We start from the raw sequence: 21,878 nt of genomic DNA, 5'->3' as shown, positions 1-21,878 counted from the left end.
CAGAAGTAATTGCTGTGCCCGCATCGCGCAGACTGAGGACCCCACCCAATCAATTGAGAGGCGGGATCGGCCCCAGGAGTCCACCCGAGAACAGCCTGGCGGACGGGACACGTCCCACACCGAGGGACCCAATGCCACCCCCCTTGCCAACCCCCAGCCCCCACCGCCCCACGCCCCCAGGAGAGCAAGGGCACCTGACAAGGGAACGGTAAGGTGGGGGAACCCAGGGAGCAGCCATGGGGCATGAGACGGGAGCCCCAACGCAAAGCAGTCAGCCCGGGGGGCCCGGCATCAGGAGCACCGCCATGAAGCTTAGTGAGAACCAACCTCCCCCTATGACTACCAGGTCCCCGACTGGCAGTCATTGGCCCTACCCCATGTATCAGTGCCCCCTGAGTGGTGTAGGGCACCCGGACCGAGAAACAGCACTGACGTTCTGAAACCCGGTCCGACACCCGCACCCTCCGATTCCTTACCAGTCCCACAGGAACCCCTGGATATGTATGTGTGCCCAGATGTGCCTAGTGAGAAAAATATATACAGTGAGTGGTGTGAGTGTGTGCTAGGTGAGTGATTAAGAGGCATGGCTCCTGCAGGTCGGGCCCATCAGGCAGGACAACCACCGGCGAAGAGGAGTGACAGGGGGGCCCTATCACCCCCACCAGTAGCCAGAGCGGGGGACCCAGGCGGCGCCAACTGGCACCGCCCCAGTACCCATGGAGCATAGGCGAGTCACCATCACACCATCAATGCTCTCTAGGAGGTCAATCCAGTGGTACCACCCCTCCCGAGATCAGGAAGGAGTGAAGAAAGTCCCGCCCCCACAGACGCCGGAACCGCAAACACAGGGACAAGAAGAGAAGATCTCCTTTCACCATGCATTCTCTAAAATGTGAGAAAGAAATAAGAGAAAAGAAAAATAAATAAAAAATAAATAAAAATAATTGAAAAAAACACAAGTACATAAATGAATAAGACAAAATAAAGAGTATGACAAATAGAACAATAATAAAACAACAACCTCGACAACAAAAAATACAGAAGTCAAAAGGTTACTTTTACACTTGCAAAATAGTTTTGTTATTGTCAGATGGCACACGACCCAGGCAAAGGAATCAAGAATCTAGATTTAGCATGTTGAAGAAGGGTGACCAGCTATCTACGTATATATGTAATGTTCTGCTGATATTTTTCTAACGCAATATATTCTATGATGAGATTTAGCCAGTGATTGGTGTTAATAGCTTGTTTTTTTCCAGTCTAATAGAATTGTTTTCTTATCTGTAGCTAACTCGACAAGTAATGATTGTGAATATTTATTAGGGAGGTCGATTATGCTTAAGTCGCCAAGTATGCACAATCTTGGGGAAAGTGGAATCCTGAAATTAAAAATATAAGAGAGTTTCTGTGTAACCGAAGACCAAAAGCATTAAACTGGTTTGCATTCCCATATAGCATGAAAATAGGTGTCTGGGGTATTTTTGGTGCATTAACGCGCATATATCAGATGGAGAGAAGCCCATTTTATGCCTAGTGTACTGAGGAAAGTGGACTGTTCTGAAAAATAGAGCCGCTAGTATTGGCCAGAAATGTTTAATAAATTCAACAGAGATTCTGTCCGGGCTAGGCACTTGTCCCGATTGCATATATTTTTTAATGCATTATGATATTCTATGATGGTTAAAGGAACATCAAGACACCTCCTGTATGGCGAAACTAGTCGCATGCATTGCTCTGGTGTGACTCTGGCCCATTCCTCCACACAAGCAGTCTTCAAATCTTGAAGGTTCCGTGGGCTGCTTTTATGGACCATGAGTTTCAGTTTTTTCCAAAGATTTTCAATTGGATTATATCGAGGTGATTGGCTGGGCCAGTCGAGCAGCTTTATTCTTATTTTTCTTTGAAACCAGTTTAGAATTTCCTTGGTAGTATGTTTTGGATCGTTATCCTGATGAAATGTCCACCCTCATTTCATTTTCATCATCCTCATAGATGGCAGGAGATTTTTGTCAAGAATGTCTTGGGTACATTTGCCCATTCATCCTTCCTTCAATAATGCGAGGTTTACAAGTACCATTTGCTGAAAACAGCCCCACACCATCATGTTCCCATCATGAATGATGAGGTTGAGTGGTAAAGTAAATGGATGGAGTTCCCACAGCTGTGCACATTACCCTTGTTCTTAAAAATGGGCACCAGCACACTTTTCCTCCATTCCTCAGGCATCTTCTCATCCGCTAGAATTCTGTTGAACAACCTGGCAAAAAACTCTGCAGCCACCTCTCCTAGATGCTTCCATAGCTCCACAGGTATGTCATCAGGACCGACTGCCTTTCCATTTTTCATCCTCTCTAACTTCCCACTTACTAATCATTGCTACCTCTGGGTCCGCCACGTTTTCCTCTTCTACTCTTCCTTCTTGCTCATTTTCCTCATTCCTCAACACCTCAAAGTATTTTTTCCATTTCTCTGGCACACTACTGGCACCAGTCAAGACAGTTCCAACTCTATCCTTAATTACCCTAACCTGCTGCACATCCTTCCCATCTCTATCTCTCTGTCTGGCCAACCTGTATAGATCTTTCTCTCCTTCTTGAGTGTCCAACCTGGAATATATATCATCATATGCCTCTTGTTTGGCCTTTGCCACCTCTACCTTTTCCCTAGGTTGCATCTCCATGTATTCCTTTCTCCTCTCCTCAGTCATCTAAGTGTCCCACTTCTTCTTAGCTAACCTCTTTCCTTGTATGATTTCCTGTAGTTTTGGGTTCCACCACCAAGTCTTCTTCTCCCCATTCTACCAAAAGATACACCAAGTACTTTCCTGCCTGTCTCTTTGATCACCTTGGCTGTACTGGTCCAGTATTCTGGAAGCTCCTCCTGTCCACCGAGAGCCTGTCTCAGCTCTTCTTCTCTAGTACGACAACAGACAGTCAATTGACAGAGAACACTTTGGAGACATAAAGACATTGATAAAAAAACAGTCACTGAGCAGTAAAGGGTTGCTAGTTATCTGGTAATGCCGGTACATTTTTTTTTTTTTGACAATTGTGCAAAAAGAGTCCTCTAGCACTTAGAGCAGTTCGAATGACTAATATTGCAATAGTCCGGTGCAATGACCATTGTGCAAAGGGCGCCGAGACTTCAAGGAGTGTATGCGGTTTAAAGTGATGAGTAGTGCGATAATCTGGGACAATGTTGGTTGTGCAAATGTTGCAGATACTCCTCAATCAGTGTGCAAATGGGGCAGATGCTACTCTGGCATGAGTGGCCAGTATTGGTAAACAACAGATATGCAAATAGTGCAGCGTGGCGAGACAACTACAGTGAGTGCACGAGTAATGTATAATTGGCCCCACAGAAATGTGACAACAAACACAAGACAAAAAAAATTGTCAGCATGTTGCAATGGAATTGTAGGTTAGGTGTTTAAGAAGTTGATTGCAAGAGGGAAGAAGCTGTTGGAATGTCTGTTCGTTCTAGTTTGCATTGATCGGTAGCGCCTACCTGAGGGAAGGCGCTGGAAGAGCTGGTGACCGGGATGCGGAGGGTCAGAGAGGATTTTGCACGCTCTTGTCTTAGTTCTGGCAGCGTGCAAGTCTTCAAGGGTGGGTAGGGGGGTACCGACAATCCTTTCAGCAGTTTTGATTGTCCGTTGCAGTCGGAGTTTGTCCTTTTTTGTAGCAGCACCGAACCAGACTGTGATGGAAGAACACAGGACTGATTCGATGACCCACAGAAGTTGAATTTTCACCGGCGCCCTGCAGGTTGACGACGCCGATGGCGGACGTTGTTAACCCGGGCCATGACCGATCCGGAATGGAATTCTTTGGATGAACGCTCATATTTGTTTGGCGAAGTTTTAAGACGGATGCCCTTCCTAACGCAACCCTCGGCATTTCAAATACACTTATTTTAAACCATTTTTGTCACCTTGTTTCAGATACTTCAGTTACATAATTATATGAGTATGTGCTTGACATTTTATTTCAGTCTTAAATGCTCTTGTTTTTATGTAGTTATTTTATATATCAAAGCGACTTTATTGTTGTTTTTGCATATTGCTGTTGCAGTTTTTTACCCCCCAAAAATCAATCAGATTACACTTTTACAGTACAGTTTAGTAAATACATATAATACTGGTTTATTTTGTTCCCTTGATTAAGCCTTGATTATATTCAGTGTCCCACTAAGTACTTTATCGTGTGGAATATTGTGTAAATTAACTGCAGTTCCTCCATGTAGTGTAATACGATGTTTATGTTTCGTATGGTGATGAATTTCGTTTCCAATCAGGCAACGTAGAGGGCCCCAAAGAGGGGTCTTCGTAGCCTTGCCTCGCATTATAGAGCAGCAGCTGCAGCGGTTCTTTCCTCACTAGTTTTGTGTGTTACCCCGCGCATCTTTTCTGGCAAAATACCACAGAAAGAGAAAACCACCGAGTTCACCCGCACAATTGTTGTTAATCCGTCGTCGTAAATCTCTTTGAAGACAAAGAGTATAAAGGTATGACATTTCTATAACAATCACGGAATGTCAGTAAGTACCGAATCCGCTTTTGTCCCGTTCGGTCGAGACGACTGCACACGAGGAGCTGTCCCAGCCTCCACTCATCGTCTATCTTTATCTTTACTTATGGTCATTGAAAACCCCATTTCGAAATATAGAGATATAATTGTTTATTGTATCAGCAAATGACAGTGGAGCCAGGTGAATAGACGTATTATTGAGGGGTTAGCTTGCAAGCTAACAATGGGACATGGAGACAGACCAATGTTGAGCTCTCATTAAATAATGCAATATACAGTCAAACGTGAGCGGGGCGGGTTTCGTTTCACTCCGTCTGAAGCAACACACGAACTAAGAGTTAGTGCAATACGTTTAGTTTGTTCTATTAGCGTTGGTTACGTAACATTTTAGCCTCTTAAAAGTAACCGATGTCGCCTTGCTATTTTTACTTTTATACATATCAAAAAGACGATATTCGATATACAGTTGTTAGCCCCTCTCGTCGTCTTCTTTCTTAAACATGCTATTTTAAAGCACACGACAGCTTTAACCTTGGACCAGTGAAATATGTTCCATTATGGGTAACCCCCCCCCCCCCCCCGACACACACAATAGGTTTCTTACGTTCTAACTGCAAGTGATAATTGGATATCAGTGTCACGTTCACATATACTGAAGAGTTAACCAGCAAAATTGATTATATAGTTACAAGTAACCCACTGCTCTCTCCCTCAATTTCTCTGAACTCAATTTAGATGCCTTCAGCGATGGTTGGCAACAATGCTGTCCCGTCTGCCATTCCAGACGTTGGAAACGGAAGTCAAAGTCAGTCAGAGGCCATGAAGCAGGTTATTGGTGTAGTCGACAAGAAGCTTCGCAACATGGAGAAAAAAAAGGTATCAACAACAGCACCATCATCTTCATTATGATCGTCATCATGTCTACAACACCCACGTCAATGCTTAAGCAATCTAATGCTGTCCAATGTGAGCTTTGTTTAAAAAAAAAAAGTCTGTACTATTTCTCAGTTTTAATGAACGCTGTCAGTGAGGTTTTAATTGAATGACGTGTTGAAGACTAATGAAAATTGTTTGCAGTGATGTAGAACTGCTGAGAGCTGTTTCTAATTCTTCCTTGTGGTTAAATAACCTAACTAAAGAGTATGGAGAGAAAGTGCCTTGGGTTTCTTAGCTTACCATTTTTTTTTTCATTTTCACAGTGGGAAAATGGATTAAAACCCTCCCTGTGATTGACTTTGGATCTATTACTATCATTATCACCACTTATTGATTATCAAGTACAGTGGGCGGGAAAATATTTGGACAGCCACCAATTGTACAAGTTGTCCCATTTATAAAAAAAAAAAAATGACCAGCCTGCAATTTTCATCATAGGCACACTTCAACTGTGAGAGACAGAATGTGGAAAAAAAAATCCAGGAAATTACATTGGGATTTTTATTTGTATATATTCTTGCGGAAAATAAATATTTTGACACCTACCAAACAGCAAGAATTCTGGCTCTCTCAGACCTGTTAATTCATCTTTAGAGTGGCACTAAACAGGCCCAAAAAGTGTCATGTAAATTCGACACGCCACAGAAGAGTAAAGTTAACAAGTCTGCCAAATTTGAATGAATAAAGAAAATCGCTAAGTATATAAAATTGTTCTATTGTTCTTCAAAACTTGAATAATAAGGGCCACCTCTCGCCGTCGTTGCTGTCGTCATAGGCTGCTTTATACTCCTTGAATGCTGGCAGCTAGATTTCCTTCCACACATCCACCATCCGCACACAGATCCGCGGTGGACTAATATGCTAGTGCATTGGCCTGAGGTTACGCCTGTTCGCGCGGGACCTGCTTTGGATAAGTCCCAGGAGTTGACGAGACCAGAAAAAACACTTCTGCCACTTCTGCTGTTAAGAATTAACGGCACTTTTACTCCGTTACAATGATATAAATGTCGCTCGCTACTTTTATTGATCAATTATTGCTTATCAACTATTTCGTGCGCGAGACTACGACTTTGACTTCCGCATTGGGAGCTGTTTGCGCCAATCCAATTTATACGTGAGTGACGTTTAAGTCTAGTTCACCAATCAAACAACTCAAGAAAGTCGCATGACCTCACATGCCGTCTTCTATTGGGCTTCTTGGGCATAGGTATTAACACTAAATAAGTCAGCCCCGCTGATCGTTGTGCCTATGTGGCGTCCATGTAGGGAAGGTCGTCGTTACCATGAAGGCAACGGCACGCTACTCATGTTTACATTTTAGATGAACAAAAACAACAGCTTTCATGTATTGTAGTATTTGTCTGGCGCTGTCTACCCAAATGTGGATATTTTAGCTCACGTATAACACCGTGCAGTAAATTGCAGATATTTCTTTGTAGTTTTGACTGCGTACACACACACACACACACACACACACACACACACACACACACACACACACACAGCAACATCAGAATGTGCACATTCACATTTTATTTTGTAATTTTTTTCATTGATGTTCATGCTGCGGTTAAATAAATCTGAAGTTACTCATCTACTCAGTACTTGAGTAAATATTTCACTGTGTACTTTTTACTCTGAAGTAATTTATTGGACTACTTTTTACTTTTACTAGAGTCACATTATTGTTAAGTAACAGTACTTTTACTTGAGTACCATATTTGGCTACTCTACCTACCACTGGAGCGGACGTCCTCTATTGCTACTCTTACGTTTAAGCAACATTTTTGCTCATCAGATCAGCCAGTTTCTTGCACTGGTCCTTTGTATTTTCGCATTGAGCTGCTGCGGGTCATGGCCCTGGTTGTGGTCCCGCGGAACCGCCAAGCACACATAACATAAGAGTTGCTCCACTAGTACAACTTGTATTAATTAGGAAATGTGCCTACAATTATCTAATTATTTTACGGATGTGCATGTTAAATGTGTTAAGCGAAGGAGCGATGTTAGGGATTATGTCACAACACAGAATGAACTAATTTAAAATCAGAAATGGCCAATAAAACAGAAAAATATTGTACTTAATATTTTCCTGGAGGATGCATTTGGGATTAGATTTTGAAGTTGTTAATAGTGAAAAATGAAGTGAAACAAACAATGATTTTAGTCAATTATTTTCCAGAATGAGAGTGCTTAAAGAGGAGGATGCTATTCATGTGGCACAGCTTGAAGCAGGCATCAGGTGCCGGTGGAGATGGGCCTGGCTCAAGTTGGAGGCCAAAACAAAAAAAGCAAAGAAATTAGGAAAATTTAATTTTAATCTTAAATTTGTACATCAACATATACTTGAACGGTGTAAATAAATGTTTTTCTTCCTGAAGAAAGTTTATTTTGCCTTATTGTACTATTCAGTCTTCCAGATTGCTTAATTTATGTTAAAATCAAAAAGATTCTCTGCGGAGACCCGGGGCATCCCCCCAGACCTACTCTACAATGTTGGTTTTTTTTGGGTCACCTTTTCCATGCCCTTTGTGTTTGCATGTCTGAACTAAGGAGTGGCCCTGTAAGAGGCATTTCAAGGTCTTAGAGTGGCCTAGCCAGTCTCCAGACCCCCAAAACATGACAGATCGGAAGAATATCTGCATGGAAAAGTGCGCCAAAATACCTGCTACAGTGTGTGCAAACCTGGTCAAGAACTACTGGAAACGTTTCACCTCAGTAATTGTAAACAAAGGTTTCATTACAAAATATTGTGTTAAACTTTTGAATTGTCTGAATATTTTCCACAATAATATAGAAAGAAATTGTTTAAAAATCAAACAATGTGATTCCCTGGATTTCCTTTCCCCAGTGTCTTTCAGTTAGTTTTCTTGTGATGGAAATTACAGACCTCGCATGTCTTTTCATGTGGGACAACTTCAACACAATCGGTGGCTGTCCAAATACTCAACCCCCCCCCCCCCCACTGTATATGTATGCTAGAAATGTTTCTGCGACCGGCTTTGTAGTGAACATAGTGAATCTTTCTCACTATAGCTACCTTCCTGATTGAACCCATTTTTGCAATGAAGTGTCTTTGTGTGATTCATCAGATGGTGTTAATTTGGTTAACTATATGTAATTGTACATTTTAGTCCACTTACAACTAATATTTTAACACCCAACCCCTTCTTTTAGTCCAAATTGGATGACTATCGAACAAAGAAGAGCAAAGGTGAAAGACTGAACCAGGATCAGCTGGTATGCACAAGTGGTCTGGTTAAATTGTTCACAATTTTATTTGATGTTAATCCAATGTTGGCGTAGTTCTAGTGCTATAGTTGATCTACTGCAGCCTGTTTTATTTACCCAAGTACAATTCAATTTTCCTTTATGTACCTGAAGGAGGCCTTGTCAAAGTACGAGGAAATTCACAACAATATTGAGTTTGCTCGAGAGCTGCAGAAGAGCTTCCTGACGCTTGGCCAAGAGGTAAGTCTAAATAAAATGCTTTTCTTCCAAATTTGCTTTGTATTAAATGTCAAAGTTTTCAGGAGATAATGTCTTTATAATGCCAGGTTTCTATCAGTCAGCTCAGCTCACCAGCTCCTGTTAGTAAAGCAGGATCTGGCTGGCTTGTGTGTAGGTTGCATGGTGAAAGCAATGTCATGATCTCTTTACCATCATACCAGCACATTAACATAAAGAGAAGAAATGTGCCACTGTAAACTCCCATACAAGGAGTCCCATCTTGCTACAAGAATTATATTCATCACAAGTTTCGTTTGTGAAAAAACAACAACATTTTATGTTCTTCCCATCCCATTGCTCTTCATTCTCTGTCAAGTACTGTTTGTCAAGCTCTGCCGAATTGGTGGGGCAATAAATCTTTGACAGTAGAAATGCAACACAAAAATATTAACTCTGTGCCAAACTTAACTAAACTCTAGTGCTAGATGAAAACGTTTTTTAGATCAAAGCAACAGTTTTTGTAGATAGTTTAAATTATTAGTGTTAAAACGCATGGCCTGAGGGCCAGATCTGACCCTCTACCAGGGTTACAAGTTTTGGATGCTTATTTTTTTGTTTTTAGCTTTTAATTTGACTTTTTTTAAATTTTATTTTTTAATTCTGTTTTAATTATTTTGGAGCACGTTTGTTAGTTTTTATCAGATTTTATTTTCTCAAAAATGCTTAGTTTGTTTTTATTAGTTTCTGTTCTAGTTTTAGTTTTTTTTTTATACAGGGTATTTGTCAAGTGTGATCCATCCATTTTCTTTACCGCTTATCCTCACTAGGGTCGCGGGCTGCTGGAGCCTATCCCACCTATCTTTACGCGGGAGGCGGGTTGCACCCTGAACTGGTCGCCAGCCAATCGCAGGGCACATAGAAACAAACAACCATTCGCACTCACATTCACACCGACGGGCAACTTAGTCTCCAATCAACCTTGCCAAGTGTGATTTAAAAATAAATAAATCAACAAAAATACTAAGAGATGAACAACCATCCACCAATCAAATAAAGATACTGTATAACAGTCCACAAAATTTGAAGTGCAATAAGCGCAGTGCATAATCCTGCTTCTAAGGTTTGAGTAAATGCATCCCAATGTCCATAAAACCATTCATGCTGTAGTTTGGCCTTTTTAAAAATGTTTTTATATTTTTAACTTAAATAGCCTTCTGTTCAATATTGTGAAAAAAACCTAATTCAAGTACCTATTTGCATGATTTCCTTCCCTTCCTAAATAGCATTATTAGATAGATTGATGAAAAATGCTTGTGGTTTATTTAGCTGAAACATATGCCCGGTTGTACTGTTTGTTCATATATGAACCAAAAAAGGAGAGCACGTACTTGTTTATTACCTAGCGTCGCGTTTCAGGCTGAGTTAAGTGACACACGAAGGGGAGCTATTCTGTCAACTGGCCAGCGGCAAGCGCCTAAAAGCGACGTCGGGCATTGCCTTTTTATTTGTTGCTGGCTGATGATGTTTCTCGGCGACACACAGTAAAATAACTACAGTTCCCAAGCGGCTGTTTGACCTTCCTTGTTCCATATGACCGTACCGAAATAAATCAACCCAGAAAGCTCACATATTAAATTTGACAAAGAAAAAAACAAAGGAAATGTTTTTCTTTTTAGTTGGTTTTATTAACGTAACATGTAGTCAGTTATCTTAAAAAAATATATATATTTTATTTCATTAACTAAAATGTTTTTTTAATTATAGTTTGTTATTTCATTAGTTTTTGTTTTATTATAATAACCTTGTCCCCCACATCTTTTCAGAGCTGTCAAATGTTACGGAATGTCGTTTTTAATTTCTTTAAAATTTTTTAATGTAAATTACTGAATGTTGATTCGTTCTGGCCGTAACACTGATTGTTCCAGAAATTGGCAAAAACAAAATACAGCATCCGATAGTACCGGCTACACGCTATTTTATTACACCCACTAGCTGCCAAGCCACGGAGGCGAATGTTCTCTCTGCGCCCGGTGTCAACGCATTGCAAGTCACTTATCATCGCCTCCATGGTAGCGAATAAGCTACACTTCTTACCATGCTTTTTACAAGTGTCACGAAGGGAGGACGATGAGTGGGTAGGTGAAGACGACGTCAAAGCCATGCTAATTGCTAAACTATCTGTATTATATATTCTAATATTTTTTGATATCCCCTCATATTACATGAGCCTCACCTGCTAATTAGCAAAATAATACTATTAGCAACAAGAGCAGCAACAAGATGCCTCCCTTTTCCACTGAAGACTATCACAAACTGCCACAGACGATGGTGGTCCTGGAAACAAAGTAACCGCCTTGAAGTGTATGTAGAGGTAAATGGACAGTCGGGGAATAAATCCACTCTACCGATGTCTCAAAATGGTGAGCAAAAGCATGCTAACAGACATCCAGTTAGCTCCACCAAGACGACGTATGTGGACTGGGAAAAGTAATGGATCATCCAGCAGTTCTCCCTTAAATTTACTGCAAGCAAAGCCTAAAGATATGGAACAGCATCCAAAAGGGAGGAAAGAACACCAGCAGATTACCGAGGAATCCGGCTGGCCTCCGTTGAGTGCTTCTTCATCCCAGAGAGAGCGGGCCTGGACGGTTGTTACAGCGAAGGGCAAATAAAGAGGACTGAAGTCAATGCAAAACATCAGACATCAAACTAACAAATAGAGTTGAGCCACTTTTACAAGACCCTGGAAAAGAATGCTCATCCCCTACCATCACTGAAAAGTATGAAACTAAATCATACAAGAAAGAAATGGCACCCCAAATGTTAATAGTTGGTGATGGAGCTGTCAAGGATGTGAAATGTTTTTGCAGCGAGAAGAACATCAAAGGAGAGTAGAGTGTTTTACCAAAGATATAGTGTCTATCTCTTAAATAAATAAATGAAAAATCATGGAGCTCATTAATGAGCACTTAACTGTGAACGCTGTCATTATACACACATGGTCCCTGGATGTTGCTAAGCAGCAATTAGAGGTACTGAAAGGAGATTTCATTGATTGAACAAAAGTGGATGCTGAAGTATTCATTAGTGGACCTCTCCCACTGGTGCAATCTGGATGAATGTTTCAGCAGGCTCAGGCAATTAAATAAGTGGCTCAAGAAAGTATGTATTGTGCTATCTGTGAGCTTCATTGACAATTTCTGCATTTTTTTTTAAGCACAGACATTTACAAAGCAGACTGTTTCCGTCTCAATAAACAAAGGGTTAAGTTATTGGCTGCCAACATTATTGTGTATGTTATTCAGAGGTACGAAAGGAAAATATTCTCCAGTTGTACCTAAACAATCGAAAGAACGATATAAGACGACACGAGGCACAGATGGAGTCACCAACGTCACCCAAATAATCGGAGGAACGAATGAAGAATGAGTGAGGCAGCACTTGGAATTGCCCCATTGGAGCAAAGCCCAACGCAACTCTCACTATCATCTAGCATAAATGCTCGATTAGATGTGAAGGCCCTTGTCAATGTTGGAATCCAGTGCACATCACGCCAAGATCTTCCTCTCACCCCTCTTCGCTTGAAACCAACATCCATTAATATGCGAAGGGCCCCTCCTCCACCCGTGAAGAATCTTATCTCCAAATCTGAGTGATATGTGCGGGGTTGCGGCTGCAAATCAGAGAAAAACAACAATCTTCTCCAGAATAAGTCATACCCCTATGGAGAGCAGGCATTTTTCATACCTGTAATTATAAGGGACAGAAAGTTGGTCAAAGAAATATGACACAAAGAAAGTCTAACTTACAAGGTCAGTGAGGATAAAATGTGAACTGAAAAACCACTGTTTCCAGTTATCTACGTGAGACTCGCTCTATTCAATATCAGGTCACTGCGTAATCAGTGTTGATCAATGACATCATTACAACCTATGGTCTAGACTTTTTAGTACTAAATGAAACATGGTTCACAGAAAGTAGCTGCAACACCATTCGAAATGAGGCAACACCATCAAATTTTAATTATGTGTCGAATAGGGAAAAAAATGGGTATTGCTGCTTTTTAAAATCATTATTTCAATGTAAAGAAATTACACGGGGCGATTTTTGCTCTTTTCAAGCTCTGTTTTGTAGTAAATGCTGATCCAAAGGTTATTGGTTTAATAATTTATAGACCTCCAAGATCCAATGGAAAAATTCTGACTGATTTTTCAGAGCTGCTTTCAATTATTTGTACTGACTACAACTATTTTGTCATAACAGGAGACTTTAACATTCATGTTGACAATAACATGGAAAAAAATTCTAAAGAACCCTCTGCTATACTGGACACATTTGACCTCTCTCAACAATATAGGTCACATCTTAGATGTGGTCTTTTCTAGGGATGTTGTAATTCTGTCAGTTGACATTAAAGATATAGCTATTTCTGACCATTTTTGTGTTCTTTGAATTATAGATCCTCCCAAAACTTCAGACAACCTCTATTAAGAAAAGGTACACAAATGACAGTACCACCATTAAGTTTATGGAGACTATAGCTGTGCCACAAACTTTGAATTCTGACACTGTTGAACATTTGGATAAAGTCACCTGGAAAGTCTCAAATGTCATGAATGCTGTCGCTTTGATTAAAACTGAAGACAATCTTGAGGTGACCTAGACAAACATGGAGGAAGCATTATGATGGTAAAGACCCTAAATCAAAGTGTAGGAAAGCAGAAATTAAGTGGAGAAAAACTGACCTCCAAATTGACTATGACCTCTAAAGACAGTTTTTGTAATTTTAACCAAGAGTTAGTCAGGGCTAGACAGCAACAGTTTTCCGAAATCATCAGTAAGAACCTCAACTATACTCTCTGCACTCTGTATGTTGTGGCTGACAAGCTCACAACCCCCCCTAATCAGATCACTCCAGAACTAATTGTAGCAGATAAATGCAATGGATTTGCTTATTTTAGTAGGAAAAAAAATACAATCCAGCAGGTTTTATAACAGCACAATGATAAAATGATGCCACCCAGGAAAAACTACCACCAGGTCAGAATTTGATAGTTGACCAAAAAACACGGTCCAGCAGCTGAAACCATCAACAAGCTGTCTTGAATCAATACAAGGGGTGTTAAAAAATATCGATTCGGCGTTATAGCGCCATCTTACATTCCACAGTTCTCGTATCAATTCAAAATGCGTCCTAATCGATATTTATACATGCATTTTTTTGCCACAATATTCAATACAGCATCTTTTGTGCTGCACCTTAACTCCATTAAATGGCACACACCACACCAAATCCTTGCAGCCCACCAGAGAAGCATTAGAATTTCGCGGTAGTTGGCCTCAATGGCTTTTTTTTTTTACATTGAAGTCGGCTGTAGATCAAAAAGTAAAGGTTTCACATGGCAGAGATCACGTTTCACATGTTGGTGATCGGGTTTCGTTTTTTTAAACTAACTAGGAGGTAAAATGCATGCTCTATTGGGTTAAGGTCCGGTGATTGACTTGGCCAGTCTACGACCTTCCACTTTTTACCCCTGAAGTCCTCCTTGGCAGTGTGTTTTGGGTCATTGTCTTGTGATGATTAAGCTTCTCCCGATTAGTTTGGCTTGTGATACCTTCACTCTTGCCCTGTGGAGCTTGGCAGTGATGTCATTGACATCATTGCCTTTGGGTGTTTCTTCACAGCTCTCACAATGTTTCTGTCATCAACTGCTCTTGATACCCTTGGCTGACCTGTTCGATGTCTGTTGCATAGTACACCAGTAGTTTCTTTTGTTTTTCAGGACATTCCAAATTTTTGTATTGGCTATGCCCAATGTTTTTGCAATAGCGCTGATCAATTTTCGCTCTTCTCTCAGCTTCAAAATGGTTTGATTTTCTCCCAAAGACGGCTCTCTGGTCTTTGTTTCTGAACAGCAAATGCAGTTTTAACAGGTGAAACCCAAAGCCAAAAACAAGCACCATCTATTTCAAGCAATCAATCTTAAAGGCAACACCTGAGCAAATAGAAACACCCATCAGTCACCTTCCAATATTTTTGCTTACTTGAAAAACAAGTGGATTCAAACAAAACGTGCTCTGTCCTGAGTTGTGTAACACCTCTAGATGTAAATACATGAAATAAAAGCTGGAATTCTGAACTTTTGTCTCATATTCATATTTTGCTCTGAAACCCAAATGTCTTCAGTATACAACAAAAACAAAGGAATTTAAATTTTCATTTCCAATACTTTTGGAGGGGACTCTTAACTGCACAAAGTGTGCTGAAAGCTGGGCATGTTGACAGGCTTGTTTCTTCAAAATAATCTTAAGCGCACTAACATTCCATCTTTAAACACCCAAACAAGTGATTAGTTCTTGTTCTAGACATATGCCACTTAAGTTGCTCGAATGTTCAGTATAACAAAATCACGTTGCACAGCTTTTGTATTCTAAAATGCCATATTGAATTCAATGTTTTGGTAGGCATATTTTCCCCCTGTTGTTGGAGCCGTTGAAGCCATTTTTTAAGAGCAAAGAGTGTTTACGTTTTGTGACTATTTTGTTGAGTATTGTTTTCACACAGGATATTGTTTTTTATTACAAATTTTATGCAGCATCCTGAATATGCATTTCAGCAGGATTGAAAATGGATGGCACTTTGTCTTAAAACAGAAGAATGTTACCGTTGTTTTTTATATGCTGTTTAAGCATAAACTATAGACTGAAACTTGTTTGTTACAGTTGGTACAATTACTTGAGTGCTCACTGTTCTGATGTTTCAGGCAAATAAAATGTATTTCATACACATTTCTGTTGTACTACTTAGTAGTTGTTTCCAAAGTCTTAGATTTTAAAAAATCACTAATTGATTTAAAGTTAAGAATCGTGATTCATCGAATCATGACCTATGAATCGGGATTCAAATCTAATCGCCAGATACTAGGCAATGCACACCCCAACTCAATACCATCTGACTTTTCCAAAACCATTGCAAATTCTGTGGTAGCTGATTTATAACAAATAATCAATTGCTCACTTCAGTCAGGTGAGATTCCTAAAGCTCTTAAAGTAGCTACCATTAAGCCTCTTCTAAAAAGAAAAATAGACCGCTGGATGCTTCCATGTTAGCAAGCTATACACCCATCTCAAATCTCCCCTTCATAGCCAACATTGTCGAGAGAGAGATTTTTAATCAACTCGGCAATTTCTTGAACTCAAATGGACTTTTCGACAAATTTCAATCAGTTTTCCGAACTCATCACAGGGCAGAATCAGGCAGGCACTCTTATCAAAGTGCTGAACGATATAAGGTTGAATACTGACTTTGGAAAGGTGTCAATTCTGGTCTTGTTTGGATCTCAGTGCCACTTTTGACACGGTAGATCATAATATACTGCTAAACAGGTTGGAAACGTGGGTTGGAATAAATGGAACACTCCTTAAATGGTTCAGGTTCATTTCATTGGAAGTGTCCAATCTCATCCAATGGCAATGACCTATGCAGTCCCTCAAGGGTCAGTTCTTGGACTCCTCCTCTTCAGCCTGTATACAGCGGCTGAAATAATTATTTAAGAGGTCACCATTTTTCTCACTAAATATACTCCCAAAGGTGCTATTGACCTGAAAATTTCACTAGATGTTGGGAACAACCCAAGTAATCCATACATAAAGTAGAACCAATGCGCTCAGAAATTAAGTTGTGTGTAAAAATGTGAAATGACACAGGGAAAAAGTATTGAACACATGAAGAAAGTGAGGTCCAAAAAGGCATGGAAAGCCAAGACGACACCTAAAATCTATCAAAAATCAAACAGCAATCCAGTCCCTTGTCCGTGCAAATGAATATCAGCTGGTTCAGTCCTAATTGACGGCCTACAAAAAGGTCTCATTGTCAAGGTGTGAGTCAACACACATTTCATGATTGGTAAGAGCAAAGTGCTGTCTCAAGACCATCAACAACTACAACAACTAATTGTTGCAAAACGTGGCATTGGTTACAGGCGCATATCCAAGCTTCTGAACATCCCAGTCCATCCACAGTTGGGGCCATAATACGAAAGCAGAAAACCAATCATACCATAAATTTGCCTCGATCAGGTGCCCCTGAAACTCTCTCTGTGGAGAGTTTCAAAAAGACCTGGAATTAGCAGGTACTCACAAGGAAAACGGTGAGTAATGTACTCCGCCGCCATGGCCTGTGTGCACGCTCACCACGCAAGACCCCATTGCTGGGAAAAAAAAAGTATGTCACAGCTCGTTTAAAATTTGATGAACAACATTTGGACAAGCCAGTTAAATACTGGGGGAATATAGTCTGGTTGGATGAGAGCAAAATTGAACTGTTTGGATGCCATAATACACACCACGTTTGGAGGAGAAATGGCACTGCACATCAACCTAAAAACACCATACCAACATTGAAGTTCGGAGGTGGGAACATGATGGTGTGGAGCTGCTTTTCATTAAATGGTACTTGTAAACTTCAAATTATTGAAGGATGGATGAATGGGCAAATGTACCTGAGACATTCTTCACAAAAATCTCCTGCCATGATGAAAATTAAATGAGGGTGGACATTTCATCAGGATAACGATCCGAAACATACTGCCAAGGAAACTCTAAATTGGTTTCAAAGAAAAATATTAATAGAGCTGCTCGAATGGCCCAGCCAATCACCTGACAAGAATCCAATTGGAAAATCTATGGAAAGAACTGAAACTCATGGTCCATAAAAGAAGCCCACGGAACCTTCAAGATTTGAAGACTGCTTGTAGTGGAGGAATGGGCCAACGTCACACCAGAGCAATGCGTGTGACGAGTTTCTCCATACATGAGGCGTCTTGAAGCTGTCATTGCAAACAAAGGCTTTTGTATAAAGTCCATTTTCCATCCATCCATTTTCTTTACCGCTTATCCTCACTAGGGTCGCGGGCCGCTGGAACCTATCCCAGCTAGGAATAGGCTCTGGTGGTGAAGAGGAAGATTAAGAAGACAAAGGCAGAACAGAGAACCATGAGGTGGAAGCTGAGAAAGGAAGAGTATTGTTCGGCTTTTCGGGAAGAGGTGAGACAGAAGAAGCTTCCAGAAGACTGGACCACTACAGCCAAGGTGATCACAGAAACAGGCAGAAGGGTACTTGGTGTATCTTCTGGTAGGAAATTGGAGAAGGAGACTTTGTGGTGGAACCTCAAAGTACAGGAAATCATGCAAGGAAAGAGTTTAGCTAAGAAGAAGTGGGACACTGAGAGGACTGAGGAGAAGAGAGAGGAATACATGGAGATGCGACGTAGTGCGAAGGTAGAGGTGGCAAAGGTCAAACAATAGGCATTTGATGACATGTATTGCAGGTTGGACACTAAAGAAGGAGAAAAAGATCTATACAGGTTGGCCAGACAGCGGGATAGAGATGGGAAGGATGTGCAGCAGTTTAGGGCAATTAAGGATAGAGATGGAAATGTGTCGTGCTGGATAGATGGAAAGAATACTTTGAGGAGTTGATGAATGAGGAAAATGAGAGAGAAAGAAGAGTCGATGAGGCAAGTGTGGTGGACCAGGAAGTAGCAATGATTAGTAAGGGGGAAGTTAGAAAGGGACTAAAGAGGATGAAAAATGGAAAGGCAGATGACATACGTGTGGCGGTATGGAGGCATCTAGGAGAGGTGGGTGTGGAGTTTTCGACCAGCCTGTTCAACTGAATTCTAGCGGGTGAGAAGCTGCCTGAAGAATGGAGGAAAAGTGCTGAGCTGTGGGAACTATAGAGGAATAAAGTGGATGAGCCACACAATGAAGTTATGGGAAAGTAGTGGAGACTCGGGCCACAAATATTTGCGAGCAACAGTATGGTTTCATGCCTAGAAAGAGTACCACAGATGCTTTATTTGCCCTTAGGGTTTTGATGGAGAAGTACAGAGAAGGTCAGAAGGAGCTACATTGTGTCTTTGGTGATCTCGAGAAAGCCTACGACAGAGTACCCAGAGAGGAACTGTGGTACTGCATGCGGAAGTCTGGAGTGGCAGAGAAGTATGTTAGAATAGTACAGGACATGTATGAGGTCAGCAGAACAGTGGTGAGATGTGCTGTAGGTGTGACAGAGGAGTTCAAGGTGGAGGTGGGAATGCATCAGGGATCAGGCCTAAACCCCTTCCTGTTTGCAGTGGTGATGGATAGGCTGACAGATGAGGCTAGACTAGAGTCCCTGCGGTTCATGATGTTCGCTGATGACATTGTGAACTGCAGTGAAAGCAGGGAGCAGGTGGAGGAACTGTTAGAAAGGTGCAGGCATGCACTGGAAAGGAGAGTAATGAAGATTAGCCAAAGTAAGACAATATATGTGCATGAATGAGAGAGGTGTAGGGGGAAGAGTGAGGCTACAGGGAGAAGAGATAGTGAGAGTGGAGGACTTAAAATCCTTAGGGTCAACAGTCCAGTGTAATGGTGAGTGTGGTCAGGAAGTGAAGAAACGAGTCCAAACAGGTTAGAACGGGCGACAGAAGGTGTCAGGTGTGTTATGTGACAGAAGAGTCTGGAACACCAAAGAGAAGGTTGATGGATGTTTGCCAACAGAAGTGGTGTCATCCCCAAGTGTGAATGTTTTTAAGTACAGGTTAAAAACTCATTCTTTCTCATGCTTTTTACAGCATTTTCCACTTTTAAATGATCTTTCTTGCACTGTTTGCTGATTTATTTTTTTCTTCTTTGTTTTAAATGTTTATAAACTTTTTTTTCTTTCTTTGTTTTTAAATGCTTTTAATCAATTGAAGCACATTGAGTGCACACCTTGTTTGCTTAATCACATTCGGGCACACACATATTCAGGGTTTCTTGGGGGGCTGGTGGGTTGAGGGGATGCGGGCGTCAAACCAGGATTCAGTACATCAGTACTAATTCCTGGTCTTGACGCTTTGGTCCTCCGCCCTGCCTGCCCTCGAGGTCTTTTAATGCATTACACACAGTCATCCCCTTGTTTTCATTGCACTACATACACTGATCTCTGGGGGACGGTGGGATTTGGGTACCCCCTCTTCCTGCCGTCCTACAGCATTGGGTCCCTGTGGCCTCCTCCGGGTTGCCGGTTTTTGGTGCGCCTCGGTGGGGCTGGTGGACCACCCTGGGTCCCTAGGTGTGTGTGGTATTCCGTCCACCGGACCGCTCTCGGTTGGGCCCCTGGGACTGGCCTGCCTCTTGGGTGGAGCCCTCAGCTCTCATGATGCTGGTGCAACAATTACAGAACACATCTGACTGTCATTGTGCATGCTACACAGTGTCAATTCACATGCATGTGTCTGCAAACACACACCTCTGGGACTTATTTGCTTAGTCTCATTCTCGCTCTCGCTCTCACACGCATTCATCATTAAGCATTGCCACGGTGAGGATTGTAGGTAAATTAAATGCATGCCTTAGCTTTAGAAGAGTTGTAGGCGGCGAGTGTGAGATGCCAGGGAATAAGTGTGCTGCTTGTCCCCACTACGGACCGCCTCCAGGTTCTGATACGCTAAGACAGACTGCCGGGTAAGGTTTAGTTACGTTACCCCATTTTACAACAGCTGACAAGGTTTCTCATCTGCTCCGTAATTGCCGTGGCAAATTTTGGGCCACTTATTTTTTTTACCATCCCATCCCCCTGCTTTGTCTTATGAAAGTCCCATTTTGGCTGCAGTGGCCACCGGGAACATAGTTGTGAACACAACCTTAAATGATGGTTGGTTGTCTTTCCATTCCCTGGGAGCTAAAACACTGGAAGTGTGTGTTTAGATTCAGAAGGTGTTGAAGAAAACTGCAAGACGCGAACAGCTGCAGCGAGAGGAAATGGAGCAACGGCGACTGAAGGCGATTTTGGAGGTGCACTTTTTATTGGACCAGTTGGGAGACGACAATGTCAGGCAGGATCTGAAGCGGCCTGGTGCTTCTGGCACCTCCTTGCTCACGGATGCTGATCTTGCATCTCTCGACGAGTTCTACAAACTTGTCGGACCTGATCGGAACTGTGACGTCAGGTTTGTGGCAATTACTCGGTATTAGTACCTCGTAAATCGTACAATGTATTCATGTGTTAGGAATATGTAGATTTACGGTGATAAATCATTTGACAAATTAAATGAAGAGTGTACCGGGTTTACCCTTTGACTTCCAGGTTGAATGAACAATACAAAGAGGCCTCACTGCACTTGTGGGAACTGCTTGAGGGCCGAGACAAGGTCGTGGCAGGAACTTCATGTAAGCATTCTCATTGGTCTTGGAACTGTGTTTCAGTTGTCAGGATAATTAAATTGTTTAACAAATATCTTAAATCTATTTTAACCAAAATTGCAGAAAACCACATATTAAACTGTGAATATCTGCAAATGTTTGTTCTGTTTGTTCTAGAATTTAAATTCTAGAAAGAAAATCCTGCCGCTTTGTTAATCTTCTGTTGTTTGAAGATGCGTCTCACGTCCTGTTCATGGATGGTTAACGCAGAAGTCAGAGGTGTGGTTGTGGTCGCGGGTGCGGCCGGGTGGGTGTGTGGAGTGAAACTGTCCTTTTCAAATCTGCAATAGAAGGTATTCAAGTCGTTGGCTAGTGTGCTATTGTTCTCAGCTTGGGGGGATCGTCGCTTGTAATTAGTCAGCGATTGGAATGCATGCCAGACTGATTTTGAGTCGTTCGCGCTAAACTGTTTTTCCAACTTTGCTGCATAGATCCTCTTTGCAATGTTAATTTCTTTAGTAAGCTGGTTTCTAGCTCGATTATACAGGGCCCTGTCCCCGCTCTGATATGCATCTTCCTTAGCTTGGCGAAGCTGCTTAAGTTTAGCAGTGAACCACGGCTTGTTGTTGTTGAATGTCCGAAATGATTTTGTTGGTACACAAACCTCTTCACAGAAACTGATATAGGATGTGACAGTGTCCGTATATTCATCCAGGCTGCCAGCGGAATTTTCAAAGACACTCTAGTCTGTGCAGTCTAAACAGCTTTGAAGTTCCATCTTGGCTTCATTGG

General features: G+C 41.5%; 1 protein-coding gene across 2 annotated transcripts in view; it reads left to right on the top strand.

The window, feature by feature from the left end:
* Window positions 1-4,346: 4,346 nt before the first annotated feature.
* Window positions 4,347-21,878, top strand: part of LOC133399173 (caprin-1-like) — a 51,019-nt gene continuing 33,487 nt past the window's right edge. Inside the window, exons 1-6 of one of the 2 annotated variants that reach the window (XM_061670467.1) lie at window positions 4,347-4,506; window positions 5,265-5,405; window positions 8,643-8,705; window positions 8,850-8,936; window positions 20,652-20,893; window positions 21,031-21,113. In XM_061670467.1, the coding sequence (XP_061526451.1) occupies window positions 5,265-5,405; window positions 8,643-8,705; window positions 8,850-8,936; window positions 20,652-20,893; window positions 21,031-21,113 (616 nt within the window). In that variant the 5' untranslated portion in view covers window positions 4,347-4,506. The remainder of the gene's footprint in view (window positions 4,507-5,264; window positions 5,406-8,642; window positions 8,706-8,849; window positions 8,937-20,651; window positions 20,894-21,030; window positions 21,114-21,878) is intronic. The other variant, XM_061670468.1, reaches the window with a different exon arrangement.

Source organism: Phycodurus eques, chromosome 2 (genome assembly GCF_024500275.1).
Source record: "Phycodurus eques isolate BA_2022a chromosome 2, UOR_Pequ_1.1, whole genome shotgun sequence".
Taxonomy (NCBI): Eukaryota; Metazoa; Chordata; class Actinopteri; order Syngnathiformes; family Syngnathidae; genus Phycodurus; species Phycodurus eques.
This window is presented reverse-complemented; position numbering and strand designations above follow the sequence as displayed.